At 39.8% G+C, this 18,108-nt stretch overlaps 1 protein-coding gene across 2 annotated transcripts in view; it reads left to right on the top strand.

The window, feature by feature from the left end:
• Positions 1-17,398, top strand: part of SLC9A7 (solute carrier family 9 member A7) — a 69,158-nt gene extending 51,760 nt beyond the window's left edge. For both annotated transcript variants that reach the window (XM_050331405.1, XM_050331406.1), the window contains 4 exons: positions 1,751-1,814; positions 3,825-3,907; positions 6,569-6,674; positions 13,309-17,398. In XM_050331405.1, the coding sequence (XP_050187362.1) occupies positions 1,751-1,814; positions 3,825-3,907; positions 6,569-6,674; positions 13,309-13,557 (502 nt within the window). In that variant the 3' untranslated portion in view covers positions 13,558-17,398. The remainder of the gene's footprint in view (positions 1-1,750; positions 1,815-3,824; positions 3,908-6,568; positions 6,675-13,308) is intronic.
• The last annotated feature ends 710 nt before the right edge of the window (positions 17,399-18,108 follow it).

Genomic DNA, 18,108 nt, shown 5'->3' on the forward strand with positions numbered 1-18,108 from the left:
ACTAGTTTGTCTGCAGAAAACTCTTCTTCTCTGGTGATAGCCTAAGCAGTAACATCTCGGCCCTTGCAACCTCTCAGAGCTTGTGTGTTTTATTTCAGCATGCGTTACAATCCAGTACTCAATCTGTCTATCCAGTGTTCCCTTAAACTGATGTTCCCTTAAGCTTTTTAGTTCTGAGGCTGGTCAGTGCCAAAGGATTCCCAGGCTAAATGTGCCTAAAGTTCAAGACAACTCTATATGTGAAAAAAGGAAGTTATGAGGAAAGACAAGAGACTCAGAAAAAAATCCAAACCAAAACAAAATACCAAGCAGAGGACTGGGTCAGCACTGGTTTTATACAAGGCCTGCTGCAAGGTGGCCTTCTGGATTTTCTCTGAACTACATTCAAGGACATCTTGAGCTGACTGTGAGTCCACTGGCTGTGCATCCACAAGGATGACTTAAAACTTTAGTTCAATGTCTACTTTTCTTCTTCTGTTGTTCCATTAGAAAATGCTGCCCTGCAAGTTATTTGAAGGATGTTCTCTGTTTGATCCATCCTTATGCAAAGCATCGTGTCCCTGAGACACACAAATGGTATGGTCTTACCATCAGGGTTCTGTTGGTTTCTGGTGATCCTCAGGGCTGTTGCATAAACACTGTGTCTATAAACAGTTTACACAAAGTCTAAGTAACAAGGAAATTGCACTAAATCGGCTCAGTCCATTCTAAAAGAGGAGACATGAAGTTAACAAAACTTTTTGTCTGAAAAGGCTATTTCATGAGTTTTCCCACACTTGCTATGCAATGTGGTGGGACTGAAACAACGTGTTTGAGACTGACAGTCTTATCTAACTTTTGAGGCTGGAGGTTTAGGTTCTCTCAGAGATGACAGAGATTAAGTCATGAATAGGATTTAAAACTAGACAAGTCAAATCTTAACAAATAGCTACCCCCAAAACAGACCAGAAAAACCTGAACATAATTGCAAGGATAAATACCCATCTTGGATAGGAGCCCTATGTGAAAGCAGGGTTCAGTAATAAGATGCTTGCTAACTATGTAAAAGTGAGTAGACAGCTTCTTCTTAATGTATTATTCTGTCATCACCCATCCTCTCATTACACAAACAGTGCCTCAGGTGGGAGGCTGAACTACAGGCCACTTGTTAATCCACTGTGGCTGCTTTGTGTTAGGTGAATGAAACTTGCAGCAAATTAAGGTTGTGAATATTTATAAAGTATTTGTAATAGTATTAAATAATAAATTAATTTTATAGTATTTTTGGTGCTTCCCACAGGGTATTAAAACTTTTTGAAGTCATATATTTTAGCCATTCTCAGGTTTATCTGGCAGTTATTTGCTGCGTCAAATATTTAGGTTGGGTTTTATCCTTAGTTTCTGGTTTCTTCCTGCTGGATATGAGGGATGTTCTCCACTGAAGATGGTGTCACCCACCTTTTAAGCCAAAAATAGAGTTTTCCAGTGTCCTGAAAGAATTGGCAACAAAGGTAAGCAGTTAAAATTGATGCCAAGATGGAGTTAAAGCTGTTGTCTATAGGCAGGTGCTTCTTGAGTAAAAAAGTTTCTTGTTTATAGCTATGTAACTGCAGGGGAATAATGGACAACTCTTCCTCAAACTATTCTTGTAACCTCCCTGAATGCAGCTTTGCTGGGTGCTTAAAGTGCTTTTAAAATGCATTCTGCCCAACTTACAGCATTTGCAACTCTCAGTAACACCTCTTGCTTTGTTTTCCTAATGTTTCTGTAGGGTTGGGGTTGACCCAGATCAGGATCCTCCACCTACTAATGACAGCTTTCAAGTCTTACAAGGAGTAAGTAATTACATAACTTCTCTATTAGGCTGATCTAACTTTATAACTGAGATGATAGAGAATTGCATAAGTTGAATGCATGGATAAAACCTTTCTCTTCTAGCTGGCAAGTCAGTAATGGATTTCACTTTATAATATTCAAGTAGTGCCCACTGAAAAACATTGTGGTATTGGGTGTAAGGCTGTCATGTTCAAATTTTTGTGTATATGTATCTACATACGTATACAAGCCTTCCCAAATACATAATACACTCTGTTTAACAATGTGCTTTCCTACTGCTTCTCCCACCTACCCAACATGCTTGCTTTTTAGCATGCTACTGCATAAATAGTTCTTCCCAGTTCTGACCCAGAGGCTCCTGTTCAGTAACTGATGCCAAATTTTGGTCCTTGGACTTGCTTAGAATCAAAGATGATGTTTGCTAATCCAATTTTAGCTGTAGCACAAGCCAGCTGGATCCTGCCTGTACTACCTACCACCTGTATGAAGCAGAAGGAGCACTGGAAAACTGCCATTCATATTCAGCAAACTGTTGCTGTGAATCTTTAGAGAACCCTTCTATACATCAATAGCAATCCAAGAGTTGGCATATTTCCCTGAAATATGCTGTTGGCAAACAAGATCATTGGAAGAATGTTGTTCAAAGCAGACATTTTAGTTTTGCTCATCTGTAAACTCAGTGAATTTGCAGGAGTGAAGGGTCTGGAAAAAAACAAAACAACTCAACATTTCCCAAGGATTAACTGGGAGTTTCCTCTGCCTAGTCCCTAGTTTGCATTCTCCCAGAGTTCTGTTTAACCGAGGTTAGGAAGTGGTACCATGGTAAGATGGCTTTGGCCAGTTCAGACTAAGTTTGTCAGTAACTGAGGAATAGCTTTAACAGGAAACAGAGCTTGGGTTTTCTGTTCTCATTCAGTGTCTGTTGTGGAAATATCTTGTTTGCTTTTTTCCCATGTAGACATAAAGAACTTACCCATTTTTTCCCTTTTTAACTGTGCATTGCATTCCTAATGGAGCCTGTTAGTTAGTTCCCTTTGGATTCCTCTTTCTTTCACCAAGCCAAGATTAGCAGCATGTCACAGTTAAAGAAAATATATCATTTGGGGAGGGGAGGGAGTGAATGTGTACTAAGCTTTAACTCCTCATGTATCATGGATTTTTTTACAGGGCAGTCCTGTCTTGTTCTTTTCACTAGTTTGGAAGGTGATTCATACAAAGCATCCATCTGTTTTCCTGTGTTTAGCTCTGGCCTCTGGCCAAAAAAAACCCCAAACAACCAACAAAACAAAAACAACAAGCAAAATAGCCAAAAAAACCCCAAACCAGTAACAAAAGTAAAAAACAAATGCAGCTGCAGACCAGCTGGTGTGATGACTTGCAGCACAGCTAGTTATTATATTTAACACTGTTAGCACTTCCAAGCTTGATCTAGCATTTCTGAGATTGGCATGGCCTCCATCAAATGTGATTTTTATATGCATTTCCTTTTAAGCATGTTTATTTTAAATGTGATATATTTCATCAGGTTTCTAAGAGTTTTTCAGGTATGGTAATTCAGTTTCCTTTGAAACAACAGGCTTAAGGAAAGAGAAAACCTAGAGTTAGACCTAGACCTAAAGTTAAGGGAGCCAACCAAGCAATAAATAGGAATCAGTCTGGAATATCAATGAGGTTTATTTTTCAGTTTTGGAGTTATTTCTATATCCATTACTCCACTAACAGTGCAGGTGCTGCACTAACAGTGCAGAGGTTTTAGGCTCCGGGAAACTTGGTGGGAGAGGGCTTGTTAAGGTAACTCGAGTGCAATGAAAACAACCTGCTTCTCTGCAGTCATTTGTGGTCTTTCTAGGGAAACTAACCGTCTCAGTATAAGCAAGACTCTAAATAGCATTCTTCTGCATTCCAAGTACAGTATTGAAGTAATTTGGGTTTTTTGGACAGGAAACGTTGGAATGTAACATTTGGAGTTTTTTCTGTCTGTAGTAATTGAACATGTTTTTATCTTTTAGGATGGCCCAGATTCTGCAAGAAGGAACAGGACAAAGCAGGAAAGTGCTTGGCTCTTCAGGCTATGGTATAGCTTTGACCATAAGTATCCTTTTGAAAACACAGCTTAGCTTCAAGGCATGAAATGTTCACCTTGTCTCTTATGTAGCCTTAAGCACCTGATCTTTCTGTTTGACTCTCTCAAGTATTTGACAGGTTCAAGACATAGAATCGAAGACTGAACTCACCGGCTCAGTAGACAGACCTTTCCTTTCTCTAATGTATGTATGTGACACTTGCTGGAGGACAGAAACCAGTCAGTTCTAGGAGCTGAAGTGCCTTCCTAAGCAATAAGACAACTAATTAACTATTTCAGGTCCTCTGATTTGTTCTATTAATCTGTTCTCATCTTCACTGATGCTCAGAGCACAAACTAGTTTTCCAGTTCATTGTACATGTCTAAGACTCAACTCCCAAATCTGTGTTTGGTTTCTAAAGAGGATGTTCTACATGAGATACAGCTTATCTCCCTAAGTATATCCAGAATTTACTACAGGTGTTAAAACAGAGGGTCCCTTGCATATATGGTACAAGCCCTGGTAGTGTGTTGAGATCCTAACAGCACTTGCCTCTTTGAGATAAAATCCCATTGTGAGCAAGGCTTTCAGATGCAGTAGTATTGGTTCAACGCCCAGAAGGAAGTGTACTGCTAGTTTAAATATTCATAAATGCTAAGTAACTTCAAGTTAACCCTTTAGCATTGCAGTGGCTAGTGTCAAAGTGCAACAAGGCAAATTTCTGTTATTAAAAAACAAACCAACAAACACACAAACTATAAAACTTTGGTGTTAAGAGCATGGAAGGATCTGGCTGTGTCTGACTGCTTCTTTTTTGTCTTTAAGGAAGCAGAGCTATCCTCTTCCCCTGAATTTACAAAAGCGGATGTGCCTGATGAAAGAAGGAGTAGTTGGCACTGCTGACTTCCCTCAGCTGACATTAGCACGAGTGCAGTCCCCAGCTGCTGCAGCAAGGGCAGGGGGAGTGCCTGGAGAAAAATATAACCTAACTACCTGTTTCACAGAAACTTAAAGAATGCTGATAGTGCATTTGCTTCTTTCGGTGGTCACTAGCAATCTTTAGGGAAGGTTGCTGTGAAGTTTGTGCCAAGGAAACTGACATCCAGAGGCAGAACTGTATCTTAGAGGCAAAAGTCTGTTCCTTCTGTTGCAAGGAGGCATTCAGATAAACATTGGCTGGGTGGGCTTAAATTGCACAGACGGAATGATCTTCAGAATTGCCACCTCTCTATCCATGGCTAAATGTCAAAATATTTTTTCTGATACGTTCACTTGGTTTCTGGGTAGAAAGGCAGATTATCTCAAAATTCACTCTTTGCAAAGGAACTTAACTTGAAAGAGATGCAAGAAAACGATGGCAGTGTGCTCCAGTGCTGGCTATTGCCTGCTGAGCTCTGGATAAGCAGCAACTTCATTCCTGTGGAATGCAGAGTTCATTTAATGTCATGGGCTGTTCCCTGGGTTCACCCACAACTGTTAAACACGAAGAAAACTGCAACTTTGATGAAGTACCAGATGTCTTTTACTGGGTTTGTTTTCTTACAAGTGACTTGCTGTGGGTTTGTCTGCCACAGGACAGCATAGAGGCTGGCAGGTTAGTCCAAGGGCCAAGTTTGTTTCTTTCCAGGAATGGGTGTAACCATGATGTTAGTGAAGGAGGAAACATAACTGTGCTCTAGCAAAGACACTGTGCCGGGCTCTGCTAAGGAGAAGCGATAGCTCTCTGCTAGAACAGCCCCTTTTTAACCCTCTCTGTCCCCTAAGTATCTTGATCTGTTGGGAGGATCAAGGAAACTGTTATATTCACAAATGGATTTGGTTCTCTCTGTGCTTAGAGTCCGAGGAAAATAACTGGAATACCTACAACATATATATTTACATTTAAAATAATCAGACTGACTTGTGCGCCAGTCAAGACCAACATGCTGCTCTGTAGCAGGGACACCACTTTTTGAGCATTTTTTCAGGCATATTATCAGTCTGGAGTACTCATATGAACAAATATGGGTTTAACTGGGAGCAGACCTATGAAAGGAGGTGTAAAGACACCTTGCTTTCCTGCCCCCATGTCCCCTCAATGTAATATAAGTAGCATTGTTTCCTTCCATGTTGTGTTACCTGGTTCTTGCCATGCAGTTTCCCCTTCGCCTCTCTGAGGCTGTGTGCAGTGTGTGTGTGTGCACTGAAGAAATGTCTTTGAGCCTTACTGGTTGCACCTCTGTGGCTCAGTAAGCAGCTAGTAGATCAGTTGGCTATATTGCTTTGAGGATGTTGGATGAACAGCATTTCTTTATTTCCCTGTGTTGAGCCACATAGGAATGTCACCTTGTTACCTCTAGCTTGCAACCTTGACACCATGCTTCCATCTTCAGAGCACAAATAGTCTTGGACCTTTTAACACTAAAGCACTTGTACCTTTACTTGCTCCTTTACACTTTAGAGAACCTAGAAGCTCGAAAAATCGGAACTGTGTGAAACCTTCAAGAAGAGAGGTAGCTAGTTATCCTTACGGAAGATGTGTGAGTAAGGAAACTGCCCTTGAAAGGATCAAGGGGAAAATGTTGGGGGGACGTTTTACGTACAGTTATTGAGTAGCACAGTTCAAATGCAAAACCACATTTATGTACATTTGTCTTTTTATTTTCAATAGTGGCTGTTGAGCACTGGTGTGTTTTCCTTAACTACTTAAGTTATTTAAAGCCAATTCTCACTCACAGTGGCCCTCCATTGACCACAACTCTACCCAGCTGGTGTGGCCTGATAGCCCGCTGTCTGACAAGTCCCCAGGTTTATGATGTAAGTAGAACAACTCAATACTTCTGTGTTTTGTTTTTATTTGTTTAACTACAGCAAATCAATATTTTTCTTTTTAGGTATTTTCTGGTTTCAGATAATTTGATAGATATACTGCAAGAAAGTACTGGTTTGTCCTAGGCAGAAAATATTTAAGATTCTCTCCCCTGAGGCAACAGCTTCTGTAGGCAGAAACCAGAAAGGATCTTGTTTTTCAAATACCACATTTAAAAAATAACATTTAAAGATATTGGGAAATTACAGGCTGTGCTGGTTTAAAACTAAACCAGTGGGAGAAGTGAACCCAGCTCAAGGGGATTACAAGTCAGAGCTACCATTTCCTAAAAAGATTACAATAAACACAATGATGCTGAGAAAACTGGTTTTAACCCACAAAATCAGATGTATAACCCTGCACCGTGGGACAAGAACCAAACAGTGTTCACTGGCCCCTGTGCTGAGCACCGCGTGGTTCCCCTGGGGACAAAGTAACAAGAAAGGAAACCTGTTGGTCTGAATGATGGTCAGGGTTCTGTTGACGTAATGATCGCAGGCTTGTGGAGAGTGGCAGTAGCAGTCCTGTTGGAGTTCTGGTCCTCGTCTGGATCTGATGTGTGGTACCAGAAGTCCCAAACCTCGAAGATTATATGTGCTCAGGTTCAGGTGGGAACGCCCAGTATCTCTTGCAGGGTGGGAGTTTCACAGTGGGTGATTTAACTCTGTGAGTCATGGGGTATTTTTGGAATCTTTGATGTCTAGGTGTCACGGCTGCCTATTATGCCAGTCCATTGTGGCCCATTAACAGAGATGACCCCTCAGGCTGGGTGTAAAGGTGCTAATGCCTCCATGGAGGGGAGTTATCACAACCAAGTCATTGGTATGAAGACAAAGAAACACTCTCCTGCCTCATGGTGTTCTTTAACACCCAGCTTGTAGCCTGAGGCTTGTAGCCTGCTGCAAATGATCCACTGTTAACAGTCCAACAGAAATGACACAGAGAGTGTAGGATACACAGTTTTGGTTATACCCACATAGTGATAAACTGGTCCCAGCCCTTGTAAGTAGGACACAGGCTTAGTCAATAACCCAGTTCAGTGAATCACTTCAAAATATTCAGTCCCTTCTCAACAGTTTTGCTCAAGGTTCTTTCCGTGTTACCACGAAGCTTTGAGGTCTCCTTAGAGAAGTCACTGACACATATACCCATGCCAGAAACAAATCTGGTAGAGCTTCCCTCTATTGTTTCCACTGTGAAATTTGAGATCGCATTTCAGGAACCGTTAATCAGTTACTTATCTCAGTCTAACAGGTCACTCTCTTCTTTACAGCCATGTCTTGCAATAATTAATGCTTCGTTCTCATATTACTCTTGTAGAACCATGATACGTGTCATTCCTATCTGTACAGTGCTTCTGAATTCTACAACTTTTTTATGAGCCACTTGTAAATAAACCAATGTGGGATGTCTCAAATTTGTAGGTTCTCTGGGATGTTAATATCTCTGCTATGTTCAAGTAGTCTTACACCAGTTTTCTATTAATCCTTTCCTAGACAGTTATGATTTCCACCTGCAGCTTTGAAATACTTTGCTGCATCTCTTTCTGGGTATTATTAGCAACTTATTTGTACCTGACAGAAAAATTTCAAAGAACTTTGAAATTTCTGTTGCCGATTTGCAGCTATTAGTAATGCAAGAAATTGGCCTTATTCTCGTCCTTGCAATGCCACTGGAGGTCTTAAAGCAGATCTAGGCTGGAAGGCATCCATCAGACCAATTTTCCTACTTGTGTGTTGCCTGTGTGTCTGTCTACATATGATCTTATGAGAGTAATTGTCCACTGAGGATCTAACCAGAATGAACATGCAACTTTTGCCTTTTATTTTCTCTCATAGTTAGGCTCTTTTTCCTCTTTACTCATCGTTGTTAGCTACTGCTGCATGTGGAAACTTATTCTTTAGTTAGATTGGTTCTGTGACAAACACACATGGAATGTTAACTTCATTAAAAATGCTTGCAAGGTTGCATACTTTGTTAAGGTGTATAATTCACATTGTATTGTCTCCTCCTATTTCAGTGCATTGTGAATTAGTCTTAGGAAAGAACATAATTTTGAGGGGTTTTTTTCTAGTTTCTTTTCAAGATTTCTGAACCCTGCATTGCTTTGTTGCTTTTTGTCTCTTTGTATGGCTGACTTTGCTACAGAACTTGGCTATGCCATTTTATTACTGGTTAAAAAGCCATGGATTTTTTTTTCCCTTTCTATTGAAGTGCAGGTGAAGCAATGGACAGAGCCATGTCTTTGTGGGGACAGAAAATGCTTGGAATAGTTGTGTCTTTGTGAGGTATTTCCAGGAAAACTGTGTGGTACATCTGTGAGAATTAAAGACTGAAGACTTTAAGTTAAGCAAAAAAAATTCTGTAAATATTCACTAGAGTATAACATAGCTGGAAAATAAGTTTCCAAAACAAGTATTAAATCCTGAATCTCATTCAGGTGCATGTCTGAATTATGACATCTACGCAGAGAAGAAAGCATACACCTATGTGTATATACTGATTGTGTATCGATGTCTTGTTTTCAGCTTTTATTGTTTTGGGGTGTTTTTTTCTCCTCTGACTTTATTACAACATTATTTAGAATTCACTTTCATTTCCATGAGTGGGAGTATGTCTTTTTAATTAGATACCAAAAGAAGGTTTGAAAGTCTGAAAGTCAAATGATCCTATTACATAGTCCACCCACAACTTATTTTTAAGTATGAGATCGTGTCCTCTAGGCTTGAATTTGCATGACATACATGTCAGGCTGTGAGTCAGCACACAGAGGTGAGGTACAGTGGATTTTTTTCCAGAGGTGGTGTTACTATTCCTTGTGGATGTTCTACCACTGTTTTAAATCTGTGCCACTAGGCTCACCATGAAGTGTTTCCCACAGACACACCACAAGTTGGAACTTAAAAACATAAAAAGTTGCTGCAGTTAGGAGTGAAATTTTGAAAATTGTAATTTTAAACACTATTTTTCTCTTCTGGTGATGTTGTCTTTGGTGCATGAGCAGGTGGCAGGGCATTCCAATTTATCCCAAACTAACGTAGGTCAGTTTTTTATCTTTCCTTTTGACACGTCCTATGAAACTTTTAGTAATTCTCGGTTCCATCAGTCATTTGACTCAGCTGGAAGAAGCATTCCTGCTTCTTGGGGGTTTTGTTGTTTGGGTGTTTTTTTTGTCCAGGGTGTGTTTTTTGTCTTTCACTCTCTCCTACACTTTTTTTAAAAGTTTAGTTCTTACACCATATGTAGCATGACAACTTGGTATGAAAGTAGAGGGAATTGAATTGATTTATAAGTATGCAACCTCAGTGAAGAAACTTGCTTTGCAGTCTTTATAAATCTTGTGGGATGTAACTCTCAAAATGGGTAAGAAAACTGTTCAGCGATGCTTTGCCTTTCCCTGTCCTTAGTGGTTCTACCTTCGTAGCAAAAATTGTTGACTTTCCTTGGTGAATTTAAATGCAGCTGAGAAACAGAGAAACTGTAAGCGAAGCATCAGATTCAAGTTGTGATATATTTTGTATGCACGCTACTTGATGCTTTTGTTTTGGAGCCACAAGATAAGCAACTTCCGATGCAAGTTTTGTCATCTGTGATGCCTGTGTTGTATTCAGCACCAGCATTTGTAACTACTGCCAATGCACTCTGCTTGTTCTTCTTTTTACATTGTCTTAGCAGGCAATAAAGACAGGCTCTGTAAGCAGTAACTCACTTTAAATAAGCTTTAATATATATCTATATAAAAAAAAACCAAACAACATTTCCAGCACACATGCTTAGGAACATGAACGATTTTTCCACAAATAGGACAGAGTGCAGTGAGGCCCCTCGAGGTTATGGTCAGCACATCAAAGCAAAATTCAGGCTTTTGCAGAGTTTTGTATTTAGGTATTTAGCCACTCTAATCTGTCAGTTTAAGTAGTGAAGTTCAGACCTATGTTTTCTGAGCGAATTGAAGCTATTCCTACAGAACTGTAGGGGATTGCAGAGGCCTGTTTAGGGTTTTTCTTGGAAGTATTTCAAGTCTCTGGGGATCTACTTGGATACATTTCCTGTCTTTCTTGAAAGAATTGTTCATGCTGCATGAAGCACAGTAGGTTTATTCACCCATCCTCTTTGTTTGCAAACATAGTAAATCCGTATACTACATGGGATTGTTCATGGATGTTCTCTGGGGAAATATATGAAATAAATTGCCTGCTGTTTGTAGTGCTATTCAGAAGTGAAATAAATAAAAGGAACTTGGCTCATACAAGGCAATGTTTATTCACTATCTTGAGAGAAAGCTAAGTGTTTTCTCTGGAACTGATCACGTTTATCTCCATGCAAGTATAGCCTGGGACCAACCAGCAAAGACTGAGTTAGGACTTGCCACATAGTATAAAGCCAATGGCCCTCTCCTTTCAATATCTTGCTTCCAAGAGCTTTTCAGCCTTTTGGGAAAGCTCAAGCATAGTGTGTTTTTACCAGTTTCTTATCTGATAGGTGGCTGCAAGGATTTTCTGTTCAACAGCTTTGTGGAGACAGGAGGTGCTTTGAGAGCTTGCTGCAGCCACTTCACATGTGGCCCTGTTATGGCAATAGCTTCTGGTTCTCTGTTAGCCCTGCCTTCCCCTCCTTGGTACTTCTCCAAGGGCAAGGGCCATGAAAGGGTAGATATGATAGAGCTTCTCAGCTTCTTCTGCTTCTTAAAACATAATCAGTCAACAGTTACAAACTGCCTGCTTCTTGCTCGTTTTTCTGCTTTTCATTTTTATTTGAATGCCTCTTCTTCAAAACAATATATATCTGGGTATCAGATTTTCTTACACAGATTACTATTTGGAGTGTCTTTTTTTAGGCACATCTTGGCCTTGTCCCTCAGACTTTTACTTTTTTTGCAACTAAAAGCCCATAAAGGCTGTTTCTGCCAACTATAGTCAAACCCTTTAATTGTTGCCTTTTCGCTTTTTAAGATGGTGCCAGTAGTTCAGTGTTTTCTTTGTGATCAAAGAAGGCAAGTGTTCTAAACTCTATTTGCTCTTTGGGAACAGTGCTCTCTATCACATTAACCCTGTCACTAAAGAGCAGTGATAAATTTGGATGCCACGAAGTTTCTGAGAAATTAGCATTCATCCTAGGTAGGGCTTGTCTTGAACCCAATGCTGAACTGCACCATTTCTTTCATCGGTTTTGGCAAACTCCTGACACCTCTTCCAGTCCTTGTTAGTTAAATATTCTGTATCATCTAGAGGCTTCTGCTGCTTTATTTTGGCTGATTATCGTTATGACATGAAGATAAGAAGCTTTCCCAGGAAGTTTCATTTAGCCAGGTGCTGCCTTTTTCATCAAGGACAGGTTAATCAGCATTTTCAATCACCAGTGCCCTGAACTCTTGTTCTGCAGTAGAGGCAGGGCTTTCTGTTCAGGCTGAACACAGGCATCCTATCTCACATGGCCTATGCCCTCCTTCCTTTGCAGCAATGGAAGAAAATAATGTATTTTGAGAGCATAGCCTGATCAGTGTCCAGCCTACCAAGGAGAACAGTAATACACAGACTTACATTTCAGCTCTTGCTAAGCAGTATGGAGCTATTCATGTGGAGAAATAATTGCTTTCAGTTGCAAGAAAGCAAGCTGATAGTACCGACAGAATTTTCTTTAAATATAAGGAAAACCCATTTTCTGACCAATTCAATTGTTTTGCCTTTTACCAAGACCATGTTAAACTCGAATGGAACATGGCACAGTTGCTTGCTGTTGTAATTATGCTGTGTAGAGAAATTAAGTGTTTTGTTACACTTCAGCAATTTCTAGTCTCTGACCATATATTTCATCCCATCTCTGATAAAATAAAATCACAGGGTTTCGTGTGCCACTTTCTTAAATGATTTTGAAAAGAGAACGTATGAAAACTAGTTACAAAACTATGAAGCAAGCACTTTTCTTGTTTAAATCTTTTTTTATGGCTCTGTAGCATTCACGAGAACTAGGTCAAGTAATTCTCTGTTTAGTAGCAGGTAAAAGTAAGCAGATAATTTGAAAGAATATTGTTAGTTCTTGATGTATAACAAAAAATTTTTGAGGAATCCTTGAAATTGAAATGAAAATTTTGGGCCTAAAATTTCTAAAATTCTTACCAGTTCACATGAAACTTTTATTAATGAATTTGACTAATTAGCAATAGATGCAACTCTGACTTTGTATCTGAAGTGCCCCAATTGTTCTTGGTCTCCAGTCTTTCTCTTGTACTGCCTCCTAAACTGTCATGCAAAAAACAGTGTGTACTGCTGATCTCTCCTGTACCCCTGGTATACTTCCAGTGCTACTAAATCCCAGGTTACCCTTTTCATAACCCAGTTCTTGGCTTCAGCTCCCCTCATCATCTCTCCACAGTAGCAGTAGTTATACAGGGATTACTAAGCTGATTTGCAAACACTGGGTTCAAGGTTATTTTTAACATTTCTTAAGGTGAAGCCTTACCTCTTACTGCTTCTGCATTGACACGTAGGTAAATTCTTCTGTTTGGTTACTTTCTGAGCAAAGCAAGATGCTGTGCACTGTACAAAGATTTTTCTTTTTCTCTCTTTTTTTTTTTCTTTTCAGAATCAGGAGCAACTTAGAGAAGAGGATTCTGATTTTATTCTGAATGACGGTGACCTTACCGTGACGTACGGTGACACAACAATAACTGCAAATGGTTCATCTGGCCCCCATACAGCTACCACTAGCCTTGATGGCAGGAGAACAAAGAGTAGTTCAGAGGAAGCACTGGAACGTGATTTGGGAGCAGCAGATCATGAAGTTACAAGCAGGGGTACCCGGCTAGTATTTCCTCTGGAATACAATGCATGATTACTGACTCAGTAAAAATAACTCTTGCTCTGTGAATGGATCAAGGAAGACTGCAGGCCACTGTGTCACTTGAGGTGGGGAAGTTTATTCAAACAAGTTAACATGCATAAGTGGTTTTTCTAGGGTCTGAAGATGTCACCTGTTTTTCACTCAAGAAGCTGACAGTGGGGTTTTCTAAATGTCTGAAGATAGACAAATGAGAAAACTGGTCATTCTCCTCTTTTCAACCACATATTGAATCCAAGTATAACTAGCACGCTGCAATTGTCTTGTTCAGCTGCAGCAGCTCTCTCTCTGAAGAGAGGTACATGAAAACATTGTCATAGAACTGAGTTTGTCTTGACTTAGCTTGGGAATGTGGAGGAAGACCTATAAACTTGATAATTATTATGAGACAAAAAAGGATGTGTGTTATCTGAATGTAGAGAGATCCATTGTTAACTTCTCTCCTGAGGTTGAGGAAACTAAAGTGAAATGGGACAGAATACAATAGGACTACAGACGCGTGAATGAAAGACTGAGGAATCTGTTACTGCAAGCTGTACTTGAAATATTTCAGGGAAAAAAGGGAAAAGAAGATTTCTTCGCTGGCCAGCTGTTTAAATAGGAAGGCAATGAGAGCTATTTGTCCCTTTAGCTTTGGGCAACTTGACTATTACTATTAACCTAACTTCTAGTGCCTCGAATGAAAAACATCCAGCTTCCTGTGGTCTAAGATGCACCTGACCCAACACAAGCCTGGAGCCAGTCTCTCTTGGGTAGCAGTCATGAAATAAAATTTTCTTTCCCTTAAGGTTCTTAAATCGTACGACGATAGTTGAAAACTTGGGCATGGGAAAACAACAGATAGGAGGAGAGAGAGAGGCAGTATTGAACTTGCATGGAACCATGAGGTTTCATATTGCTCAGAAGAATCCATGGACTCTGCTTACAGTTCTTGTGTGTGATAAACAGCAAACATCTAATTAAACAGAAAAACAAATACTACTGGCTTTACCATTCGTGACTATCCTAAAAGAATGCTGTTTACTCTTATTCTCTTTTGCAGAGTAGATGTGAAACTTCAGTGGGGCATTGCACAACAGCATATAAGCTACAGAAGCAATGAACTGTACTATCATCTTAAATGTGAAAAGGGAAAAATCTCTGACTAGTATTTAGCCCACTTACACGTAGGCTAGCTTTAACTTATTGCTAAATGCTTTTTAATTTCCAGATGAAGAGATAATCATTGTCTTTGCCAATAGCTGAAAATGTATGCTTTGAAGAGCAGTTCAGCTATTTAAAGCATGCTAGAATGTGACTTCATTCTCATGTCTCAAAAAGATTTATTTTTTTAAAGAGTTCTGTGGCCCACTAATGTGATGTAATATCAATTTGTCCAAAAAGTGTGTTTTTTCTTGATGACATTTCAGTTGTTCCTCTCATAAAACTGTGTGTGAGTAAATACCCACTCTGTTTTTCCTTACCTATTAAACTTATTGGGCTAACCTTGGTACATGAATTTACTGCTGCAAAGAAACATTGCAGTCGTGTTGTCTAGTCTGCTTTCTTTCACATGTGTCCTATGATGAGTGATGTACCTCCTCATCTGTCCCTCCAAGGTAAATTTGTGATGGGCACTGATTGATCTGTAATGACTGTCTCACATTATTAAGAGACACAAGGAACCCAGAAGTCTTTCTGTGGAAAAACAAAGACTGATATAGTCTGAGCTCTGTTCTCAAATGGGGAAGAGTAACAGACACTGAAGATCTCTGAGCAGAACAACTCCTTTTCAGGGTTCCACATGTTTTGCACAAAAAAGTAAGTTCGCTTCCCTGGGACTACAGGCAGTTTATCAATTAAAGCTGGGGAGCTCTGAGCAGATCCTGTGACTGCTAAGAGCAGTCCTGTAAACAGGATTTTTCAGGGTGCTTTCTGTGAGAGGTGTTCAAGGCGCCACTGACGCTGGCTCTGGGAGTAGCTCTGATGCTCTCATCTGCAGTTATCAGAAAGGGGCAATGCTACGATGAGTGTTTACGCTGTGCGTTACATGTCTGCTATGCAGTGTAAGCTGGCTTTTCTGATAAAGCCTGAGCAAGGGTGAAGTATCACATACTTGGTACCTGACCAAGTCTAGCCCTACTCCAAGGATGCAAGTTTTATGGCCTAGGAAAAGACAAAAAAAAATTATTTACTTTTACACTGAAGGAATTGCCTTTGGGGAAAGGACTGCAGGAGTTTTGGCTGGAGGAGTGAAAAAAAAAAGGTTTTTTTGGCTGAACTCCTAAAGAGCTGATCTGAAGTGAGTAAATAACAAAAGTTAAAATCATGTCTACTATTAACTAAATGATAGCTACTATGTTTTATTCCTGGGGGGGAGGGAAAGACATAATAGGAAGTCTAGCAACTTCAATAGACAGCACGAGGAGCTTACAATAGCTAGGAGGCCAAATCCTGTGATTTTCAGTCTTTATAATCAGATTGGTGTGGAAAGCATTGTCCTTCTTGCATAATTTCAATTAAAGTCTCTCTTCAGACAGTATTGGTCAGAGGAGCGTCTTTCAGTCTGATTCTGAACAGTAAAACCCTAGGAACTAATATGGTTCACATGCCTTTCAAAGAAAGGTTCAGTGTTCCCTTTAACTCTGAAGCAGCTCAGTGGAATAACATGCTTGACCTCAGCTTTGGCAGACATGGTCTCTGCTTCTGCACCAGTGTGGGAATGGAATTTGGATACTCAGAAATCTCAGCTTCATGTGCTTTTCTTTAACATGTGGGGGGGAGATCTTTGTAGGGGAGAAACCAGAGAAGTTACAGATGCATCAGCTGGGAGTATTCCTCTCCTTAATTACTGAACTCATGACCCACTGGAACTTAAAAGCAAGGGAAGACAAATCATGACCAGGAGGCACACACCATCCAGCAGAAGAGAAGCCAGTTAATCCCCTGGACTGGCTGCGAAACAATCTTGGTCATAATCAGAATCACAGAAAGTAGGACTGAGCTGCTGAGTAGGTTAAACACATTCCTAAGAGAAAAACCTGTAGATTAACAAATTCAACTGCCCTATACTGGAAAATGCTCTTTGTAAGAAGCAGCCCATGCAAACCTTTTTGCAGTGCAGGAGCAGAGTCTTGCTTCCCAGGTTTGGGGAGGAGAGTTTAATACAGTGCAGTGAGAAACCACAGATTGCTTCTTGGTCTGGAATTTTTGGGAGTGCCCTTCTGAAAAATAACTTCCCGTAGAAATAAGCCTGCAAAGTGAAAGAGGAGGAAAGTGTAGAGGAAACAGTGAATTACAAAGCCAGGAAATGGCTTAAACAGGCAGCTTTACTGTGGGAACAGCATTGTAAACAATTCCTATTCTTAATCTCACAGTCCTAAATGCTGAGACGTTATGTAGGCTTTGCATACCTTACCCTAAAACAAGGGCAATGGGACAGTGCAAAAATAATAAAACCACCCCATCTTAATTGATCAAAAATCAAAGGCTTATACTGACTTGCTTCTACTCCAGAGCAAGGAAAGTAACTTCTGAACTCTTTTTTTAAGGTAACCTCACATCACTACAATGTTTTCTTGACTCTGGAATGCCTTCAGTAATTTTGAAAGCAGTTCTAGGGTAACGTTAGTGTGACAAATGTGGAGGTGCCTTACAAAGCATGCATACAAACAAACAGGATGTAAATGCTTGGCCAGTCATATTTGAATCTGTGCTGCAGACTCAAATGGCATATCTTGTTTTGTTACCAGTGACTTACATAAGCTTTTACTACGGAAATTAAACAGTTGTGACAAAGTGATTAAATATTAGAATCAGTTCAGATTTTCAGGAAATAAAATTATCTATCTGGTTTGGCTGCTTCATTCAGTATGTCTTTATTTTCTGCTACTTTCTTGATCATAATCTATTTTGCACCACCCCATATGGACTTGCAGACCTCCAAAATGCCAGTGGGTTTGAAACTTCATCTAGGAACTGGATGTTAGCTGGGAGAGACAGCTACTGGAATGGAATTTCTACTGGAATAGAACTCCTTATTAGTTGCCCATACTGTTTCTATCAAGGAACTTCCTAGGACAGAAGCTCTACCTTTTTTAATACCTGGCTAAGCTGCTGTGGATAAAACCAATGCCCTTCCCAGGTTCATGTACAGTATTACAGATCCAGAAAGGGCTTATATTGGTGCCTGCAAAGGAACAACAATCTTTGTCCTAGGAAAACTAAAAATATTTGGGTTACTTCTAGCTTTTCTTAACCTAATTTTTTTTCATTTAATTTTCTGATGTCCCTATTTTCCTGTGGGTTTTGAAAGCACCACATATAAAGACATTAGATATAGATTTTATAAAAGAAGGGAGGGAGACAGAATAGGCAGACTTCACTTTTGTGCCTGAGCACAATTTCAAAGCTATGCTAACTTATGCAAATTCAATTAATTAAATGGTAATAATTTGAAATACTGGAATTAAAGGTCACTTTTCCACTTTTAATTGGAAAAAAGTCCAGATTTGTATTCCCTCAGAGAAAGTGAATACTCAACTTAAAAGGGTTTTGCTGCAATGT

This window comes from Myiozetetes cayanensis, unplaced genomic scaffold (genome assembly GCF_022539395.1).
Source record: "Myiozetetes cayanensis isolate MyiCay16 unplaced genomic scaffold, myiCay2020 scf5-8, whole genome shotgun sequence".
Taxonomy (NCBI): domain Eukaryota; kingdom Metazoa; phylum Chordata; class Aves; order Passeriformes; family Tyrannidae; genus Myiozetetes; species Myiozetetes cayanensis.